General features: G+C 36.4%; 1 protein-coding gene across 1 annotated transcript; it reads left to right on the plus strand.

Annotated features, from left to right (window-relative positions):
• The first annotated feature begins 648 nt into the window (after positions 1–648).
• Positions 649–20,419, plus strand: ATP6V0D2 (ATPase H+ transporting V0 subunit d2). The gene is made up of 8 exons (XM_048287151.1): positions 649–971; positions 7,746–7,917; positions 9,707–9,885; positions 12,574–12,653; positions 14,506–14,583; positions 17,822–17,998; positions 19,379–19,456; positions 19,979–20,419. Exons 1-8 carry the CDS (start codon positions 842–844, stop codon positions 20,138–20,140), a joined length of 1,056 nt encoding a protein of 351 aa, XP_048143108.1. The 5' UTR covers positions 649–841; the 3' UTR covers positions 20,141–20,419.
• Positions 20,420–23,215: the final 2,796 nt, after the last annotated feature.

Consider the following 23,215-nt stretch of genomic DNA (forward strand, 5'->3'; position numbering starts at 1 on the left):
CACAACTCTTGCTGCAGCCACATTTCATCACAAGGGTCAGTAGAGAAGGCATGGTGCATGTCTTCAGCCAACACAATACACCAAACATGTTCAAAGCTCTCAAAAACGAGTGTGTGTGTCTAGGTAGGAGTGGCACACTGGGACAGACTATGGTGTGGAGGCAAGTTTTGAATACTGGCTTTCAAGGACAATGAAAGTCAAACCATTCAAAAACCTTTCACCTTTGCACATTGTCTAATGTTCACAGTAATTATTAGAAAGCTCTTATAATTCCTATACATATTTAGTGATAGAGATGAGCAGCAAAACATTTCCAGCAAGCAAAAACATTAAAAAAAAGAAGGTAATACAGAGACACTACCAAACCACCTAAGCTCCTTGAATAGGCTATGTTCTGCCACAACCCACTGTTTTACTGCAGAAATAGTTTCTCTATAGGCATTCTCAGATAACTTCCTGTTTATAATACAGTTAAGAAATGTGAAAGTTTTATCAAGCTGTTAATGTGTTCTCTCATTCTCCAAGCAGTGCAGAGCATCCTTGCAAGCAGGGGTTAAATTCTGTACTTCCTTTTTGGCTTCTCTTTCAACAATAATAGGTTCATTTTCTGGCTTTGACAGGAGGGAGTTGGATTTACTGGCTGGCTGTTGTGTAAGCATCAACTGTACTGGAACTACAGTAGGAGCAAGAAACAGGAAGAAACCAGTTGGTAAAACACAATCATAGGCTGGCAGGAATTCCGTGACTATTTGTCACTCCTTCCAAAGAGGAGAAAAAAAGTTGGTGGCAGATATTCAGTGCCATCAAGAACCCAGAAGAGTGATCAAATATCTTTTTCTCCATGCCAGGATACTCAGAGTTTTACTTCAATGTGGACCATGGCTACTTGGAGGGTCTGGTCCGAGGGTTCAAAGCTGGGATCTTGACAAGTGCGGACTATGTCAATCTAGCACAGTGTGAGACACTAGAAGGTAAGTCTGCTGGTTTATTTTATTTAGGAAGAAACATTGTTGCTTAGGCATTTGAAGAAGGAAAGGTAAAAGACTGAAGTATTGAGAGCTTATCTTAAACCCAGAGATAACCTACATGTCCTTTGAAGAATCTTGCTCATATTTAAGTTAATAGTTTTCCATAGACTGTGATTTGCGTGCAGGCTGTGATTTGCAAAGCAATAGAGAGGATGGGACTTTTGGTTTACTCATAAGGTTTAGAAATCTCATCCACAGAGTTCTTACGGAGACTGGCAACCTTCTCCCAGATTTTAACAATGCTATAGAACAGTTCAGGTGTGGAAGTTTCATACCATTTCAGCTGTACAAAAAGTTTCCAAAATCTTATTAAAAGCTTACCATTTGGCTCTGAGTTTCTCTATAAAATACATAATTTTAGCAATTGGTTACTTCATGAGTTTTAGGGCAATAGTGGATATTCATCTTACCAGGAACAGAAAACTAGACTCCACAAAGATAAAACTTAGGGAAGTAGAAAAAAAAAAGAAAAGCTCTTTTCAAGGTGACTTTGCCACAGTAATAAAGAGAGCACACAGTAGTTTCCAAAACAGCTTTCTGTGGCCAAGACTGGTCACAGCCTGATGAAGACAGACTTGTACCAAAGAATCATATGACGTACCTTTAGACACTTGGCAGGAAAAAAATGCAACAGAAAGTAATCACCTTTTTAAAGGAGCATAAAGATCATTTCCCTGACTGCAAAATGAAAGCTATGATTGTACACTCAATTACTATAATGTGCAGTCTATTAAATCAATTTGGAAAAGGAAGAAGGAGAATGAATAAGCTCACTCTATTTTAAGCTTTGGTTGATTTGTGCATGCAGTAATTGGTTTGGGGTAAGAAAAAGTGAAGAATGATCCTTCTCATATCCAACAGTTTTGAGGCTGTCTAAACTATTAATATAAATAATAACATAAGTCTGGGAAGATTGCTTGCCATTCAACTCTCAGATTAAAACAACTACATTTAAAGAAATGCAGGTAGATATTTACTAGTCCACAGCATAAAGTTCCTCTTACAGTCAAAGAAGAGATTATCAATGCAGTCAATGAAATCTAGACGCTGTTCTACTGACCAATTGCATGTGTCTACTTCTGCTGATAACCTGGAGAGCTGTATCAGCTCTCCATTTAATACAGTGGCAGTTTAGACACACAGAACATATGTATACAATCACTCTGAGAACTGAAATCTAACCCTTATGTCAGCTGGACAAAATCTACAGTTTCTTTATCCTATTTGTTCCAGCAGTTGTGATCTATGTAACTTAAAGAGTCTACAGAAACTCTTGATGTTGTATTTAATTGTGAAGTGAAAAAGTCCTGCTGCATTAGTATACAGACTTCAGAAAAAGGTAACAGCTTCAAATACCTATAAAAGACACAAAGGACAGAATGGTAGAATAATTAAACTTTGTTGTCACTTCACTTCTCCCTGCAGATGAGCTCAAAAAATGATGTCATCCAAAGCTCCATGAAGGAAAAAAAATCCCAGTTACTCTGAATAAGAAGAAAGTATACAGAGTTAAAAACATACAAGCCAAAAGGATTATTTGCACCCTTCACAAAAAATACTTGCTCATGTTAAGTTTAGAATAGTGAAAAAACTCTAAATTATAAGTCATGCTACAAGAAAGTTATTTAACACCATGAAGTAGTTTTCAAATATTTCTGAGATATATAAACCTTCAATATTTTTAAGAGCATGCAGCAGATGATAATAATAGAGAGATAAAAACCACTTCAAATTAAAATTTACAATAGGAAGAACAATTAGTTTTATTTTTGAAACTTTTTTTTTCTGGTGTTCATTCAATTTTGGAATGCAAATTATTTCATCAATAGAAGCAGCAGCCTTCATCATCCCCCCTACAAGCACATCTCTACTACCCACTATCACTTCCCCTTTTTTGCTATTCAGCTACATCTCTTCCACCATTGTAACATTTTTCTACTTTTTATAGACAGCTAACAGATTCCCACCATTTACCTACCAAATGTATTCTTTATAGTGAAAATATGAGACATATTGGGTTTCTACATGATGTTAACACACTTATCTCTCTGCACATGTAGGACGCTGTAATACTGAACCTGCGCCATGAGTGTACAGTGCACCAAACCCACAGACCCCTACCTCTAAAGTAAATTTCATACATTGTCTTTTGTTTCAATTTGAAATATTCAGCAAGTGTATTTGTGCTGTAGTACTATGATGTTTGTTCAGTAGTGCCATCATGTCTTCACATTAAAAGGTAATAAATTTACCCTATTCTGCATTCTGTGGCTTAGCACCACACCACAAAAAATGGCCTAAGTTAAAAACACTATAAATATGCTAAAACAAACAAGTAGAAAACAAAAATCAAAACCGCTCAAAGTAACCCATAAATAGAAACAAAAAAGATCTTTTAATTTCAAAGTGGTTTTGGTATCTCTAGAGAGGAAACCATAATGTCAGCACTGAAGAACCACAAGAAGAGCTGTAGATTAGTGCTTTACATCTGCTTGATAATCACAGAGCAAGCGTAAAAGCAAGACGGAAAGAAGAAAGAAGACTTCTAACAGACTAATGATACTGCTGTGTCCTCTCAATTCAGGGCCATACAGACTGGAGAAGAAGTTTTCAGCTTCATTTAGAAATCCTTTTGGGCTTGGTTGAACTACTGTGATTCCCATGCAGCTACCTCATGGGCTGCATTTTTCTAGTTTGGCCCTATAGCATCATCTGTTTCAAGGGAATGATGTTCCCAGAGCAACCTTGCTGACAGTTTTTGAAGTAGAATGTGGGGGTGTGGGGGTGTGGAGGTGTTTAAATGCAGTGCTTTGTTGTTCTCTTGCTTTTTGTGTGATAGAAAGACTTCTGCTCTGTAGAAAGGAGGCTAGGTCACAGAAGGACAAGCATCACAACTCTGCTCCCAACAAAATCACTGAAATAAGTTTACTTAGCTTGCCAGAGCCAGGGCCTGCCAGCACACAGTGGCTGAAATAACAATGTTAACTGAGTGAAAACTGTGGCTAGTTGGTTATTTGGCTATCAAAGTCAGGAGTCAGATAAGTTACCATGAACTTGATGCCAAAAAACAGGTTAACATTTTGTTCAAATTCTCACAATACTCTTTCCTTCTTTCTGATAAGGATCATTTCCATTTTAACTGCATTCATCTTACTCTCCCTCTGTGCATTAATTCATTTTAGTCATACTTTAGTTAATTGTGTTTCTTTGTCGTTCAATTGTGAGTAAACTCATTATTTAAGGTAATACTTTTCCTGTAAGTTGTTTTCCTGCATGTAATTTTATGAGGAAATACACAATGCAGACAGATGACAAATAAAATGGATGGATGACAGCTGAAATACAGGATTTTCTTTCCTAGGGATCTTTAGGACAAAGTCCAGAGTCTTGTGTAGGTCTCCAAGAGACCCTGAAAAAAGGGGCAGCTACAATCAATAAAAAGTTTTGGCGAACAGGAATGTCTGAGGCACCTGTGATGCTCAGCCATCTACTCCTGCTGAGTCACCAAGTCACGTCACTAGTGCAAGGGTCTGACTGCAATAGTTCCCAGGCTATATTTATACCAGCAGCAATGAAAGGACTGTAATTTAGGACCACCAGATCAGTCTCTGAGCTGCACTGAACTCTGTCTTGGTGTGAACTCTGATTATGACATTCCTGATTGATATTATATGGTATTGGATCTTGCGGATGATTATTTTGGCCAAGACCATGAGGTAGGGTTGGATATTTTTTATACATACAGTATGCATGCTGACATTTATTAATTCAGTTAAAGAAATACATCTATAAAGCAGGCTGTGTAACTGACAGGGTTATAAACCCAACATTCCTGGGTTTAACATTTCTTCCTTAGCTTTTGGGAGATGGGTAAGGATATTTAATGTCTTACAGATAATATTTTTCATGCCTTATATTAAGGCATGGTTTATGATGCCACTCAATCAATCGGAGAACTGAGGAAGAATAACAAAGTCTTCTGAAACTACTCTAGATCAGCAGGTTTTTATTTCTGTTCATCTTATCATGATGTTAAGAACACTTCAGAATGGTGAATAATTGGGCTGATATTTGGGTGCTACAGTCTGCTTTAGGTAGTTAACCCCTGAAGACTACTGTGTTTGAAAGGCATTTACAGAATGTGACTAAAGGTATATCTCTGGGGTTCATCTGAAAAGGAATTGAGGGAAGTTGGAATTCAGCTCTGCATCTAATAAAGTAGTATTATCTAATCTCACCATATGCCAAGTATTTTTACACTCTTTGCAACAAAAAGGAGAAAAGTAAGAATGAACAGTTTTCACAGGAAATGTAGGTGTGAAATTAAAATATTAGTGATGTTTTAAAAACTTGGTTTTACATAATTAGACTAATTTCTGGGTATAATTCTGCGTTTATTTATGTCTTAATCTTGCTTACCTTTCCCTCTTTCTTCTATTGTGTTTCTTTTTTTTGTATTTGTATTCTCTTTCTCTACTTCCTATATGGAAGTATGTACTGAAACTATGACTTTTTCTAAGTGTGTTATGTGATTTGATATGGATGTGATGAACAGACTATATTTGGTGGATAAGGAACTGGCTGAGTGGTTGCATCCAGAGTAGTGGGCAATGCTTCAAAGTCCAGACAGAGCTCAGTGACGAGGGTCTTTATTGGGACCAGTACTGTTTAATATGTTCATCAGCGACACAGGCAGTGGGATCAAGTACACCATCAACAAGTTTGCAGGTGACACCAAGCTGAGTGGTGCAGTTGACACAACTGAAGGATGGGATGTCATTTAGAGGGACCCTGCAAAGCTGGAGAAGTGAGCCCACGGGAATCTCATGAGGTTTAACAAGGCCAAGTGTAAGGTCTTGCACCTGGGTTGGGAAATCTCTGGTATCAATACAGGTTGGGGCATGAAGGAATTGAGAGCAGACCTGTGGAAAATGACTTGGATATCTACTACTCTTGGGTAAAAAGTCAGACATGAGTTGACAATGTGTGCTCACAGCCCAGAAAACCAACCATATCCTGGGCTGTATCTAAAGCAAGGGAGGGAAATGGTTTTCCCCCTCTACTCTGCCCTCATGAGACCCCACCTGGAGTACTGTGTCCAGCTCTGGGGTCCCCAGCTCAGGAAGGACATGGACCTGTTGGAGCAAGTCCAGAGTAGGGCCACAAAGATGATCAGAAGGCTGGAGCATCTCTCCTATGAAGAAAAGATGAGAGAGTTGGGACTGTTGAGCCTGGAGAAAGCTCTGGGAAGACTTTATTGCCAACTTTCTGTACCTGAGGGGGGCTTACAAGAAAGATAGAGACAAACTTTTTAATAGGGCCTGTAGCGATAGGACAAATAGTAATGGTTTTAAACTACAAGAGAATAGATTCAGACTAAATACAAGAAAGAAATCTTTTAAAAGAAGAGTGGTGAAACACTGTAAGAGGTTGCCCAGAGAGATTAGAAATATTCATGACCAGTTTGGACAGGACCATGAGCAACCTTGAGTGGCAGCCAACTTGCATAGAAGATTATGAAGCTTATCTCAGTAAGCTACAGTGCTAAACGTAGGAGTCCGAATTCACAGTATACTAGTTATTTTGCTTTAATTCCCAGTGTAGGCAACCTTATTGCATATTAAGTAAGGATACACATTGAGAAATAGGCAAAAGTAGCAACTGTACTGAAAATTCTTACCTTGCTGACTGCAAATTTACTTCCTTACAGGTACACCCTTATTTCCGTCAGTGGGAGCATTGCTGTTCTTTTCCCTAACCCTCACTTCATATTTCATATAGAAATCTAATTATTATGAATGCCCAAATGATATAAGAGTATCCCAATCTATAATTTACAACAGTTTTAATACAGCATTTGAACATAATTATGCATTGCAGCATGAGCTTTTCTAAAAGAAAACGTTAAACTGCTTTGAACAGCAGTTTGAACTGACTCAAATGCTTGCTTTTGTCTCATGCTAAAAAATGAGAAAATTTATCATACGAATTCTTTGATACCATGAAAGTTTCATTTAACTTTGTGGTCTAAACAACTCATTTTCCCCAGTCACCAGGGTTGAGAGCTCAAACAGAAAATGTCACAATGACCCAAGTTACTGGAACAGCTTCTAAGGATTTGCTAGTAGCAGCCATAAATCAGAGAAAGCCAAACCAGAAATGTTAGGAGAATGTAACTCTACCCTTTCAAGTGCTCCACTACAGAATCCATTTGGAGTCCAGAATGTGTGCCAGGCAATATGTGCTCTCTTCAGACAGCCTGATAACAGAAGATTATAATCCTACCTGAGATTTAAATATTTCATAGAAATATATAAGGTCTTAAAAAAGTTAAAGGATGATTCCTATTGATGAAAAGAGTCCATGGGAGTGCAGCAGACAAAACAACTGATATGTTATAATGGTGCAAATCAGTGAAATTGAAACATTGAACAAACCTGATGGGGAAGGCACTAGAGACAGTAGTAAGTAACACTCTGAAAATGGCATAAATTATTTGTTCTTTCCTACAGCATGCAGTAAATCTTACTGGTAGAAGGCAGTACAAATTTGCATAAATTTTGCATTTATACTATATTAGATCTACGCAAAAACTTTTCAACAGAGTATGATCAGTTGCTTAATAGAAAAATATATTAGAAATTAACTTTTTTTAAAATTCGGTTTGCAGACAATATGACAGTCTATTCTCATGATCTTTCCTGAATTTAATTCCAGATCTGAAGTTACATCTACAGACTACAGACTATGGCAACTTCTTGGCTAATGAAACTGGCCCTCTCACTATTTCCACCATTGATGATAAACTGAAAGCAAAACTACTCACAGAATTTCATTACTTTAGAAACCATGCTTTTGAACCACTTGCCACTTTTCTGAATTTTGTCACGTAAGTAATATTACTACATAGCTTACCACACAGAGGTAAAAAAAGCAGTTAAAATAATGCCAATGCAACATATTGGAAATTCTATTAAGTTTTAAAACCAGAAAAATTACTTTGATACTGCTACATTTGCATACTTTATTTGCTAATATAAGTTCTGAAACTGTATGTGTATATGAAGACCTGTTGTCTTTGCCACTAATTATTTTAAAGAGCAGAAGCAGATTCTTTTATGTGAACAGTGACAGAAGAAGTGGTAGAGATTGAGAAAAATGGTTAAAATCTTTAAACACTATTTAAGTCAGAGAACTTGAAAAACTGACATTTTGGGGGGGGGAGTGTGACTCATGCAAGATTAACAGTTTCATGATGTACACAGAAGTGATTTAATTCCTAGGCATGTGGCAGGTTGTAGACCTTTTTTTAAAGGGGGAAAGACAACACATCCTACACCTACCATACTTTTTATATTATTTGAACCAAATAAATAAAAACTAGGAGAACTTTCTGTGGCATATTGCAAGATATTTAGATCCAAGTAGCTTTCTTTGAAAGTTCAGCTGCTGTTTGATGCCAGATGAAGAGAAAGCTCTGATCTCAATACCATCACAAATAGATGAAACTTGCAAATCAATGGTTTAAACAACTTCAAGATCAGGAATTTGCTTTATAGCAGTATAACAACATGGATTAGCAAAATACCAGCAGGATATTTTATCTAACTATTTACTCCCCTTGATCTTATCCTTTTAATATATTTTAACAAGAACAATTAACTGTTCAACTAACTTTCAAGGAGTATTTTTATAACAGTAAAAAAGAAAGTATATATTTTTTTTTCTGGTCATATGTAGCTGACCACTTTTATTTAGGTTAATATATTAATAGGACCTGTATTCATACAATGTTTACATTTTGTTTCAGGAAATAAAAATGAAAACATGAAAGTTATGGCAGCTCTTTTCTCACACTCATTGACGTGAATGTACACATATGTATGCACAACCTTTGCACACTGTTGTTTTTCTAAATAATGGATACACTAATGAAACATATTTCACACAAATCATTGAACTACATTCCACCAGATCCTCCACCCCTCTTCACAAATGTTGGGTGAGAACATATTAATTCCTGTATGTTTCTAGCTTGTTCTTAGTCAAAAATGCAAGCTGAAGACTGGCATTCAAGGGAATAGTGTTCCCATTTCCAAGTCACTGGTAAAACTCTTATCAGCCTCTTTGACAGTGAACTAGTATGAAGCAAAACTTTTAGTAATAAAGAAATCTATAAGAGCCTGTTCTTAGTTCCCTCATGGGAGGTTGTTTAAAGCTGAGTGAGAAGAAAACCCCGAGGTTGGACCATCTGCATGAACTCTGCAGTTTTAGTGCCGAGATTCCCATGTACTTCTCTGTCCAGATGGTATATATGAAATAAGAAAATCCCAAACTAGAAAAGTTGCTAGCTCAGCTTTGGATACCACTCATTGTCACTTATTATAGTGAATCTACATCTCTCAGCTGTTATGCTTATTATAGTCATATGTCAGCACCACCTTCTTTAAAAGTGTCCATTTTCAGAATCCGTCATATGGTTTAAAACTAATTCTGTGTTATCTACTTGCTATTTAAAAGCTTCTGTTGATATTTAATGAATTATTGATATAGAATGAACATACATTCTGATAATACTTTGGTATTATGGTTAATTTTCAAAAATTTGGGGGTTGTATTTTTTCAACTGAAAGTTGATTATAAAAATAATTTATTTTTACTTTTTCTTTCCAATACAGATACAGCTATATGATTGACAATGTAATTCTTTTAATAACTGGCACATTACATGAACGACCCATAGCTGAACTTGTTCCCAAGTGCCATCCATTGGGAAGCTTTGAGCAAATGGAAGCAGTCAGCATTGCCTCAAATCCCACTGAGCTCTTCAATGCAATTTTGGTTGACACACCATTAGGTAAAAACACTAAATTATTTCTTATCTTCTTCTCAAAACTACTAATGCTGTATGACTAAGAGCAGCATGTTTCCCACTGGATATGCTGTATTTTGGTAACACAAAACTTGAACTGTGGATCAAGCACTTCCAAAATGGTGCTCAGGACACATTCTATTAACATATATTAACAGCTTCTATATCCACCTTGGGTGCTAGACACAGAGAAAACATGCTACTCAAGAACTATAATGTATATCTTTTATATCCAAAGTAGTCACTGATTTAAAGCATCTAGATTTTTATTTCAACACCTACATCTTTATTAAAAAATATGTCTTCACTAAGGATCAAGCAGAAAGCTACTAATACATACTAGATGTCATGGTAGAACCTAGATTCCCTCTTGAAATTTGGGCATGGTTCAAATATAAATAAAAGTCCTATTTTGAAGAACTAAATCTAAAAGTAAAACAGGGTAAAGTTTGGGAATGTCACATTATGAAATTAAGATTAAACTCTGCTCAATGTGGTGCAGCAGCCAACACAAACAAAACCTAATAGGCTGTGAAGGGCACTGAGAATAAGATGGAACTGGATGGATTTGAATGTATATTAAACCATTAAGTGCTCTCATCTTTAGTACTGTGAGAGGTTTTGGGTTCTGCTTCTCTAGGAGGTGTGGTAGGTTGGCCCCAGACAGAAAAAATTTCTCACCCAGCCACTTGCTCACTCCTTACTCTCAGCACAATGAGGGTGAGAAAAAAGGTAGAAAAAAGAGATTGTGGGTTGAGATCACCCACAAAGTACTGTTGCAGGCAAACCAGACTAAATTTGGGGGGAAATTAACTTGATTTATTACTGATTAATGTATGACATAATTAATTACTGATCCAGATATAAGGAAACAAGCAGAAAATAATGAAACATTTAGACACTTGGGGAAAATACCTTTCCTCCAGCCTTTGCCGCTCCTTCATGCCAGGCTCCTCTTCTCTGCCCCCTGTTATCCCCACAGGTAACACTGCATCCCTCTGGAGAGGGATTGTGTGTCACAAGGAGCAGGGGAGTTTAGAGCCATAAAATCATAGAATAGTTTGGGTAAAAAGTGAGCTGAAAGATCATCTAGTTCCAACCCTCCTGCCATGGGCAAGGACACCTTCCACTAGACCAGGTTGCTCAGAGCCCCATCCAACAGGGCCTTGGACAATTCCAGGGATGGGGCATCCAGAGCTTCCCTGGGCAACCTGTTCTAGTGTCTTAGCATTTTCACGGTAAAGAATTTCTTCCTAATATCTAATCTAAACTTATCCTCTCTCAGTTTAAAGCCATTATCCCTTGTCCGATCATTACATGCCCCGGTAAAAAGTCCCAATCTGGTTTTCAGGTAGGCCCTCTTCAGATACATCTGCTCCACTGAGGGGCTTGGCTGTGCCCTGTGGTGGGTCCCAGCTGGAGCTGGCTGTGTTCAGCATGGCACACTCCTGGCTTTCCCTCACAGAGCAGCACACTCCCACCAGTGCCTGGGCACTAGCACAACTGTACAGTGAAATCAGAGAAGGGACAGAGCAGGACAGCTAAAATGAACAGTGCTGCCATGTGTAGACAGGCTAAAAAGTCCAGAATGCAGTTCAGAGTGGACAAAGCCAATGAGAGATATGGACACGGTTTACAGAGTCCTGAGGGCAGTGGTTTGTTCACAGTGAGTTATGAACCTACTAAATCCTTCAGAAGACCAAATCCCAGCAGAAAACTAATTTTAAAAGGTAAACTAAACCACTGTTTTCACATAGCTGGTAGTAAATTTCTGGAATTTTTTTTGCTAAACTATTTTGTAAAAGAAGAGAGCTGTATCAGTTTTTTAAAGTCATGGGACAAATTTATGGGCAATAGATCTATAAGGAGAAATTGAAGGGAACTCTCAGAGCTACACTTTGTGATAGTCTTCATTTAAAATCTGGATGCTGGAAGAGTAGGAAGGGATGAGACCACAAAACATGGCCAGACTCACATCCTCTCTGTAAATACTGTCTTCCATTGCCACTGCTTGAGACAACATTCTGTCATATAGTACTGCTCTGCCCCACTGGGATAGCTCAGGAACAGCGAGAGGCACACGTTATTATGAATATCATATTTTTAAATGGTCCAGCTGCACAAGTGAAACTCATCCACTGCCTCCCTGCTCAAAAGCTTGCTCTTTAGTCAGCTCTGCAGAGGACCCGTAAGCACAGATGGCCAAGGTCAAAGCATGTGCCCTTTATCAGCTGCAACCTGTTGCCTTTCCCACAATATATATGCAAAGAAGAAAAAGGAAAATAGGAAAGAGGGTTCTCCTTAACAATTGCAGAATACCTGCATGATTTCAGACAAAAATTATTTTTCACTCACTAGAAAATCGCCATAATAACCAAACGATACACTTCAGAGAAGATTAGGGCTTTCATTAGCATTCCTATCTGATTTTCTCTGGAGATATGGACTCTGGCTACAGCACTGATTGATTCCCCCCACTGCAGAGTCTCATTAAAAAGGAGGGGATAGGAGGATAAGGGAAATCAAGTGGATTTTTCTTCCTCTCTGTTATATCACCCTCTCTTGTACAACAGAACCCTCGGATCCTTGTTCACACACTGGTGAGCAATAAACAGGAGATGCATATTACCAGCATGCAGATTTATACTGCTATATTATAAACTCTACTTTCAGCTGCTTTCTTTCAAGACTGCCTGTCTGAAAATGACCTGGATGAAATGAACATTGAAATAATGCGCAACAAACTGTATAAGGCAAGTTTTTGCAACATAATGATAATATTTGGGGTTTATCAAAGTGTCTCAGCAAAGCAGGTCAGTATCATTAACCCTGTTTTATGGATGGGGAAACAGAAGTATGGTGAGGTAAAGCAAGCTGTCTGAGGTCATCTGGTTGATTTCAAGTCCAGGAATGAAACCCAGCTGCTTTCATTTCTACTCCACTCTTTGGGGAGTTTTCAAATTTTAGGTCTGCATCCAAATTCTTATTTAATATCTCATTCATGAAAATGCTCTAGATGTCAGGCTAATATCCAGATCCAGATTTGTTTATGAATAACTCAGTTATCCACCAAATGCCACAGAACTCTTAGGTCCTAAGTGAGTCTAGACAGGCTTTTGGCTAACATTTATCTTTATGTATATAAGGAAGATGTGATTTGAAAGGGTCTAATCGTTCTGAGTCTAGCTAACATAATTTTTACTTAAGGATTTTGTATAATTTTCTTCATTTCTAAATAATTTTAGCATTGTTACAGCACAATGCTGCAAGGATATGCATCTAACATGTGCCTTGCATCTTCTTTACAAATATTAGCAAACAGATCTCTACTCTTATGATGGTCTCTTTAAAGGCTATACATACTCCAATCCATTAACAGCTCCTCCTGGCACATTATCCCCAAAATCTTTATTATCTTTCTTTCACAGTGGACACCCCAGACTGCAGGAAGTATTTTTACAGTGATCTGATTGCACTAGGGGGAAAGAAAAAACTCCTCTGTTTGTCTTATAAATTATATTTATAAATTCCCATGCCAATTTTTAATTTTTAAAACTTTTACTAATTCTTTCATTCAATACAACATCAATTATACCCAAGTATTTTAATTTCTTCATGTATTATAATTCTTTTACAGTACCACTATAGTAGATACTTCTTCCAATTTGGTAACATACATATTTGATTCTTATATCCTGTGTGGATGATCATATATTAACACTTCTTAAATCTATTTTTTTTTCCTTTTTGCTCATCTATTAGGGGGACCATTCTGCAAACACTATTAAATTATTAATATAAAATTTCTCCTTTGCTTCAGCTGTCAATATGATCAATTGTTTCTGCTCCATTATCAGATAGCACTGTACAGAACCTAATGCATAATTCTATGCAGTAGATCCCCCTTGAGATGTCTACTTAAAATTCACTTAATTGTGTAATTAGTGACAGCTCCTAACAAGACTGTGTGAAGTTGTAGCAAATGCATTTTAACATAAATATTCCCTAAAACACTATTTTGGGGGATGGAGAGTCAGGGGGAACAGCATCTCTGAGATATTTAGTGTTCTTCCTGCACAGGTATTTTCAAATGGGTGCAGATGCCAGAATCCTTAACAGACCAGAGGGCTCTGCAGACCAGTATTACAGAAGCTTTGTCTGCTGTTCTGTCCTAATCCAGGGTTTAGGTAGAGCAGCAGGGATTAGTTTGTGTATCCTCATACTGCTGGCCCAACAGCCGTGGCATATGCCCAAATCCCCTCCTCCACACACTATAAATGAAGAGTTTCCTCCAGCCATCTGCTTATTATGCAGTGGAAGCTCAGTGGAGCTCAAAAGGTTCCTTCTTTAGAGCACAAGTAAAACATAATATTTGTCCTATTACAATTTTTGAAAATATTTGAACTCAAATTGTAGTAACCAGACATTTGCAGTTGAATATTTCAACTTCCATTTGAACTAAGTAATTAAGCACATACCTAAATTTAAATTCATAGGTGGAATTATCAAAGTTAATGGAAGTATTTAAAAATGAGGTTCATGGCTTTGTGCAATCCTAGTCCAGGTCTTAAGCAGCATTTAAAATATTTCTCTTCTTTCATGTAGTCTTACCTTGAGGCATTTTATAAGTTTTGTGAAAAACAAGGTGGTACTACAGCAGAAATAATGAGACCTATTCTTGAGGTAAGAAACATTCAGTCTTTATACATTAAAGAACTCCACAATGTTGTCATAATTATCTCACTTTGCTTTTCCTGTTGAATCTCTCTCCATTTGCAAAGCAATCTGTCAAATGTTTGCTTCTCCTCTAAAAATACCTGTTTTTCTAAGATGTAATGAATAGTGTATTCAAGGATGACTTTTGCCTTTTGACTAGAGAAGCAGCTAGACCATTACTAGGGAGGAGCCAGTCTCAGTTAATATTTTTCTGTAACAGAGAGCAGAACAGAGTAAATAGTTTGCTAATCTCAAACTGTTGCCCTTTAGCATTTCTCGCCATTATGTAGAAAACCCAAAAATGTTGATCATTGATTTTGGGACAGCTAAAGCCTGGCATTACTGCCTATTTACTAATCAATAATCTTCAAGCTTCATGGCAATATTATGTTTGTTTACTCTCCTATTAAAATTAGTGGTTGAGGTTAGGGTTGAGTGACCTTTGGAATTAGTGTCATATAAAAACAGTCCAACATTCTGCATTATATTTTTGTCTCGACTCAGAAAAGTTTAATATTTATTTTTTCCTTGACATACAAAGTTCCTAATCTCCTCCTCCCAAAACATACATGATATTTTTGTCTCTGTTATTCTAATAAAAGATGCAGAAATTTCTAAACTTGAATTCTCAGCATTCAGGTCCCCCCCTTTTTTTTTTCCTCACATGATCTATCACAATTCTTTGCAGAGGTTGAGAGCCAGACCACCCATTTGCTTCCAGGAGTCTTTTTTCTGGATAAGCAATTTTACTCCCTGGAAACCAAAAAAAATTCACTGAGGTTTGATGACACCACACTGAAAGTTTGCATTTAGAAGAGAGATAATAACCCTGGGAGCTTATCCCTGAAGGAAGAATGGATCTGAATTACATTTTACAAAATAGCGTCCTAAAAAGGATTACAATTTCCTATTTTAATTAAGCAGGTCACAATGTTTCAATTTATGATCTAAAAAAAATACTTCTAATCAAGTTAAATTGAATAGAAATTAAGTATTTTGACTTTTCTTAAAAATAAAAATCAAAAGATTGGTTGGCAGACATAAAGGCATTTTCCACAGTTGATTCAGACTTTTCAGAAAGTTCATTTTTAAATAGAAATTCATGCTGAGAGCAGATTACTTACTAACATTAGTTTAAGCATGTTTTAAAACTCCGTTTATATCAGTGGTAAAAATTTAGCCTATCATAAAATTCTTTAAAATCCCTATCTAATGTCAATCAGCCAGGAGGATAAACTTTTCTATAGAATATTTTTTTCTATAGCATTTTGTTAATCTGAAGAGACACATAGAGCAGACTGCTAACGGTTGGATTTAAAAAAAACCCCCAAAGTTTAATTATTCAAAAGAATACTCGCTATTTATTTTGTAATCTTATATGTAAGACTACCAACCTGACCCTATCAGAATGAGGCTGAGGTATTTAGCTCCCCAACTCCTTGACCACTTCACATGGTGCCAAACTTCCATATTAAGAATACTGACGATCTCTCTTCCTCCATGGACAACACCTGCTGCATGTTTAGCCCTGAATCTGGCAAGAAACTGCAGGACTGCACTGCACTGCAGATAGAGCTGTGTCTGTTACCATGGCCCCATGCTAAATTCTGAACTAGCAGTCTCCCACATGGAAACTTATGCACTTAGGAAATGGTCATCCTCTGACTTGACCTCTGCCTGCAGCAATGAGATGGAGTAAGTCACCAAGTAACTGCCTCATGGCCTTACTCTCTACAGAGAACCTCATGTACCAGTAATTTGATGAATTGAGAGGTCTGCCTGGATGGGAACGATCCTGCAAATTCTCTCAGACTGGAAGACACCAGAAGCAGAACCCCCATCTGCTACCATTAGTTGCTGTTGCCTCTAACATGTTTTTTACCAACAAAATATGACACATCTAACAGCTAGATTCTACATGACTTTAAGAAGTTAAAAAAAGAAAGCATTTGTCCTTCTAAAGTGGTTTCAGTAGGTCTAATATGCCTATTTTTATTAATAAGGGAAGTGAAATTTGGCCCTGTTACTCATTAGCTAGAAATCTTTTCAAGCACACTTATTTTCTTCTCATTACTTCTTTATTGTTTACTCCTTTTCCTTACTTCGAAGTCGGTGCCAGCGGGTGGTGGGTTCCTGTTATTGTGTGTTCCAGTACACAGGCGTAGATGTGAATATGTGTTTAATGGCTAAAGTGGCAGATTTGTGTTGCAAATGCAGCCTTATTATTCAACTGAAAAGAGTACCTCTCTGCTTAAAATAGCTCAAATATTCACAGCACAAGAAATTTTGTAAGCTGCCTAAAATGTGCATATACTGTATATACTTCACTTGGAAGATTTCTCCTGCATAATCCCTGCAAATAGCAAGGCCTCTGCTGTTCTAAAACATGAAAGAAAGTAATAAAGGAAAGAATTAAAACCATAATCAATTTAGATCTCAAGACAGAAGAAAAGATTACTTTTATTTACTATTGCATTTTTAATTCATACTGTAAGAATGGTAAGTGAAATTTTGCCTTGCACAAAATAAGAATCTGAGATCTAGACATTGGATTGCCTTTCAGTCTGCTGCTGCAGTGAAAATACTTTAGATATTACAGGCATCTAAACCTGACAAAAGAAATATAGCCTTTGATTCTATGTATTAAAAAGTAACTGTTATTTGAAACACTTAAAACTAACTTGGAAAGTAAACAGCCCCCTCCTCCTTATTGAAATATCATTTTAAAGATGTGCATTGAGAAATTATTTTGTTTAGGATTTTCATTCAACCTTTACTATCAACAGCACTTTGAGCTACCCCAGAGCAGTACTATTGATTCTTGTTCCTTTCCTTCATTATCATTATTTATAAGATTATTATTTCATAATCTTACACGTGAGGGTGTGAGGATTTTTTTGTTGTCAGCATCTGGGTAACTAAGTGGGGAAATGAGGAAGCAGCAGAAATGATATTTTTAGTACAAAAATCACAGAATAAAAGCTGTGGTTGCGAAACCTTGCTTGATTTTCTAGTTAAAATTTAAGGCATAGTTGCAAAGAAGAATTTACAATTTCAAAACAAGGTATGTTTCCAGTGCTCTCAAGTCGGCTTTTTTTTTTTTTAATTAAATTTCCATAGTTTGACTTACTAAAAAACCCCAAAATATGCCCACCCTAATTTAGAATGAGATGTCTAATAACACCTCTTTGTTTTGTATGCTAAGTTTGAGGCAGACAGACGAGCCTTTATCATCACCATTAATTCATTTGGCACTGAACTGAGTAAAGATGACCGAGAGAAGCTGTATCCAACCTGTGGAAAACTTTATCCAGAAGGCTTACACCTGTTGGCCAATGCAGATGACTACGAGCAAGTGAAGTGTGTTGCAGAATACTATGCAGTACGTAAACTAATTTATTAAAACAAAAAACCAAAATACAAATATTTAACATCTCCTGACATCACCAAAATTTTGAAGAGTAAACAAGTAAGTTAAAGAATTTTTGAGAGAGGAAAAAATCATCAGAGGTACTAAAGTTCCCATAAAAATGTGTATGGGATCAAAGACCTTTGATATGAAGACATAAGATTAAGATAAGACATTATTACACTAGTACAGTACAAAGTTCCTCTTATGAGGATGCTAAAGTAAGACCAAATCACATCCTAGTAAATAAAAATCTTCCTACTCCATTAACCCTCCCCAAACTGAGTTTCACTTCATTGCTGCTGCCTCCAAGATTTTGGAGCATAGCCTTACATCATTTTTAACTGAGCTGACCAAACAATTCATGTCACAGATTAGTGCAAACCTGATTTATTGCCAGTATACCAAAAAATTCCCTTCTGAAAAGTTTTCTCTAAATCACTAATTGATTCAAAGAAGTAGATGAAAATGTTAAGATTGATGCAAACAGTGCTGTTATTAAAGATTAGTTAATCTGCAACACTTGATCTATGAATTAACTGTTGTACTCTGTCTATCTGTAATATTTAAGTTATCTCTAAGTAGGCACACAAAACAAAATGTTGTCTGGTCTATTGCTTTCACCACAAAAAACCCTCACAAAGCTGGAGCTGTACGTAAACAGAACATTTTAATCATGAGTTACCATGTCAATGGGGTATGGAGAAAGACTATTCATGAGATGGTGGGTTATTTAGATGAATTTGGGAACCATTGCAGTAGACCTATACTACACTCCTGCTTTAAGGGAAAAACAAACCAAACACACAGAGAAGGAAATTACACAGAAACGTAACACCTAAGAAATCAAGTCAAATATATCCGCACAGGATATTCCAGCATGAAAAATCAGAATAAGGGTTTTGAGTACAATATTAATGCAGGTAAAGCAAATCCAGCTGACTACTGGAAATAAAAGGAGCAGCCATGTGAGGATCAGAGTTCAGTGTTTTGGCTCCATTTAGAGCTCTGGCTCTGATGGATACTATTTGTACAAGAAGTTCAGTGCTCTCTGTCCAAAGGAGTGAAAGGTCACGTGTCATTCTACAATAAGTGTCTTTTAGTGCCTTCAGTAAATTACTTTAAATTGTTGGAAATGATGATAAGAAATACAAGAATAAATGTGATTTTTCTTTCTTTTGCTGACTGTATGCTTTTAACTTTTGATTTATGTAGAATTGTAATCTATACATGAGATCTTCTATACAGACAGATTACTTAACGTAGATTCATTTACAAAGTAATGTAACGTGTCTGTGCTGCACAGAATGCAAATGCACCTTATTTACATGGAGTGGTTGTCTATGCTTTTAGGAATACAAGGCTGTGTTTGAAGGTGTAGGGAGTGGCACTGGAGAAAAGACACTGGAAGATGCATTTTTTGAACATGAGGTAAAAGCTTCTAACCTTAAAATATAAAAATGAATGTTACTCCCATGGAATAATAATTAAAACAAGAATGAGGTACCAGGCTTTTGGTTCTACTGTACTGCTTTGTATTCAAGAACATGGATTTTCTATGGCTGTCAACATTTGGCTGAATCAAAATAGAAGGATTTACCTTTTAAAGTAAAATTAATCCTATAACAGTCTTCTGATGACTCTTTATAGAACTGTCAATCCTGATAGCCTATCCAAAAGCCATCTCATGAACAGCACTTAATGAAATTTCTTTTGAGTAGTCTACTAGAGAAGGTATTTCACCACTGTCCTTTATTTCCTGCAATATTGCTGTAGTCTATTACCAAAATTAATCCACAGACGACATTTCAATTACATTGATACTCAAGAGACTGCTAAATATAGTCATGGTTGCAAAGCTCCAAGAAATCTTGATCATAAAAGCTCCCATATAAAAATCCCATTCGCCTTCCTTGATATTTTATCATAACATTCGTTTCATCTTTTCTACAGGTAAAGCTGAATGTGCTTGCATTCAACAACCAGTTTCACTTTGGAGTATTTTATGCCTATGTGAAGTTAAAGGAACAAGAATGCAGGAATATTGTATGGATTGCTGAATGCATTTCTCAGAGACACAGAACCAAAATTAACAACTACATTCCAATTTTCTAAATCTGAGAATCTATAATGCTTGAAAAGATGCATATCATTTCATAGAAAAGAAGAAAAATCTTATTTCAAAAATTAACTCTTATCAGATATTTTTAGTTGTATTAATGAGCCTCCTTACATACATCAGTATAGGAAAAAAAGTAATGCAATTAGAGATACGGGTACTTCATAAGGAAACACTAATGTATTTACTCCCAGTTTTGTTGGTAGATTTGTTCCCCACTGTGCCTATTTTAATTTAATTGATCAATAAAAACCTCCTGCAAGGTCTTACATATATTTTTTTTCTCTTTTGTGGAAGCACGATTTGTATCAATGACATTTGAAAAGCTCTTTAATGGCTTTTTTTTTAATTAATGTTTTTTTCAAAGGGCCAATTAAACCACTACTTCTATCTCACAGGGTCTTTCTCACGGCATACAGATTGTATGAAGGACTTAATACACAAATAAAAGGGAAATTCTGAGATTTCCCTTAACAAATCTGAAGGGGGAGCTTCCTGAACTTAACTGTGACTCCTCTCTGCAACTAAATGTAAATAAGTAACTTCAGCGTCACTAAAATGTTTTTTCTTCCTCTATGGTCGAATGAGGTGTCAAACAATGGGGGCCTGATCTAGCCCACAGCAATACAAATGCCCCCTCCCAGCACACCAAAGAATTGTCTTTATGTACATACTAGGGATGATTATGAAACATGAATGAAAATGCCAACCAAGTCTGTATCAGTTATACATCAGACACAAACAACACCAGCTCTGAGCTATTTGAGGACCTGGCTAGGATCAGTAACTAAAAATAGAGGGAACAGTTGAAGCCAGATTGTAGCAGGACAAGATTAATTCTGCTGAAGAAAAAGGAAGGATTTTGAAAGCCTTATCAACATTTTGCCTTCCTACTCTATTCCAAGAATTTGCCCTTTTATTGTTCAAACTGGCCATACCTTTATTTTCTGCATGACTTCTCAGTCTCAGGCTGCACAACAGCAAATCTCACTGTTTAGCTGAGTGTTCCTCCAGTAAATATGATACAGAAATACAATCCATTTCCTGCTGAGTAGACAAAAAAATAAAATATATCTGATGTCAACACCTCAGAATTGTGGAAAATATTCAGGCATCATGGTTTTAAAAACAGAGATATAATACAGCTCTCTCTATAATATGGAAATGTGCACATGCATTCATACATAAAAAGTAAGAAACTTTGTGGTTTTTTTATAAAACCACACTTCTTGAACTGCAAATAACACCCAAGGGCCATATCCCAGAACATGCTATACTCATTTAATGCAGAATTGAGAAGATTTTAGTATTTTGCTTTATTGTGAAAACCAGACAACCTTATATTATTACTTTAAAAATACTTTCACAATTTAGTTTAGAAATAATTTGGGAGGAATTTAGAAAAATTGACTAAAAATTTATAAGTGTATAAGCAAAGAATACAACTCATATATAAGATATAGATGTATCTTTAGCAGACCCAGCAATTCAGAATAAAATAAAAAGAAACAAAAAATAGAAACTGAAGATTTGTGGATTGCAGCTTCATTTTGGCATGTGTAGTTTCCTCCTTGAAACTTTTATTAACTTGGATTTCTTAACCTGTATTTTTCAGTCTAACCTGTGATCAATGCTTTCCTATATCACAAATTGTATCACAAACTATTTCACAAACTGCAATGGAGAAAGCAATAGAAAACATTGCCCTAAATTTGTAGATTTGTAGATTTTTCTTTATTTGCATTAAAATTACATGAAATTGTATAATTGCATTAAAAAATGTTGGGAGCAGAAGAATAACAAAGTCAACTGGTCTGGGACACAGAAACTTAATTAATACAATTCAGCACAGTGCATGAATACTTTTTCTGTACAGATAAATCAGGCCTCCCTACTCGAACAAAACAAATGAGCTGACTTTCTGCCAAGAATTTTCTGAAGTGATTTGGAGGGGAAAGAATCTGCTCTCCACCCTAAATCATTCTGTGCCAGAGAAGATACGCAGCTGCTGTTGCTGCAGTCTGGATACTGTTAGCTCAGAAAGAAGTGAGCAGGAACTGAAGCTTTCATGACTGTGTTGTCAGCATAACTGGTCTTTAGACTATGGAAAGGACAGCATCAGTTTTGATTGATGCTTTTTTCAAAACAAATGTCTAGATATTTGCTAAATGAGGACGGGATGTTATAGATCTCAATTATATTCAATTCAAGGACAAGCAAGCTAGGACTTTAAACTTTTAAGTCCTCAAAACCTATCTTTTTCTAGAAATATTATAATTTACATTACTCCCTTGTTAGTAAAATAGTCTTCATGCTGCTGTAAATATAAATATAAATCTATAGATCTATAAATCTGTATATAAAATAGAATCATAGAATTTACTGAGTTGGAAGGGACCCATCAGAACACATATATATATAAAAATTATATAAATTATATAAATATATATAAAGGCCATGTATCATCTCTAACAAGATCTTATAGTGGAAGTTCAGATCACAGAATCACTACCAAGGTCATCATTAACTTCTTAATGGTAATGTCAACCTATAACATAGGGGAACAGGAAGCAACCACTTTTCATCTTCTTCCTTTTACCTCTCAAACAATAGGAACTTGTGTTCACACTCTTTAATGGCTAAGCCTATCCAGAGAAATTTGTTCAGTATGATTATGTTGACTACGTCCCTTGGGCTGCATCTTTAATGAGAGATGGAGAGCAGGACCAGGAAAGAGTTTCTGGTGAGCTTTGAGAGCTGTGAATCTTTCTTTCCCATCTTTGCCTGAGCTGTAACTCAGGCTTGATGTGCTTGCCATCTGCTAAAAACTGCTGGGCAGCACACAATTTTGGATGGACTGGGCTGCAGTGTTCGAAGCACTTCCCATGCCCAATCCCTCCTTTCTGCATGAATTACTGCATTAGGTGTGTTTGTTAGGAACCGAAGATTTATAGAAAGAATTATATCAGCATATGATCATAAAACTCTCTCTGGACTCACAGTCAGCTTGACAATACTAAACTCTCTCATTCTGGTTTGGTCAATTCCAGCATGACTTTCAGAAAACACGA

This window comes from Corvus hawaiiensis, chromosome 26 (assembly GCF_020740725.1).
Source record: "Corvus hawaiiensis isolate bCorHaw1 chromosome 26, bCorHaw1.pri.cur, whole genome shotgun sequence".
In the NCBI taxonomy this organism is placed as follows: domain Eukaryota; kingdom Metazoa; phylum Chordata; class Aves; order Passeriformes; family Corvidae; genus Corvus; species Corvus hawaiiensis.

Bases quoted from the DNA above. Each gene is read 5' to 3' on its own strand.
- ATP6V0D2 (XM_048287151.1), top strand. From the start codon at position 842: ATGCCAGGATACTCAGAGTTTTACTTCAATGTGGACCATGGCTACTTG. The intron at 9,886-12,573 runs GTAAAAACACTA...CTCTACTTTCAG, and splicing joins TTTGGTTGACACACCATTAG to CTGCTTTCTTTCAAGACTGC. The intron at 12,654-14,505 runs GCAAGTTTTTGC...TCTTTCATGTAG, and splicing joins TGCGCAACAAACTGTATAAG to TCTTACCTTGAGGCATTTTA.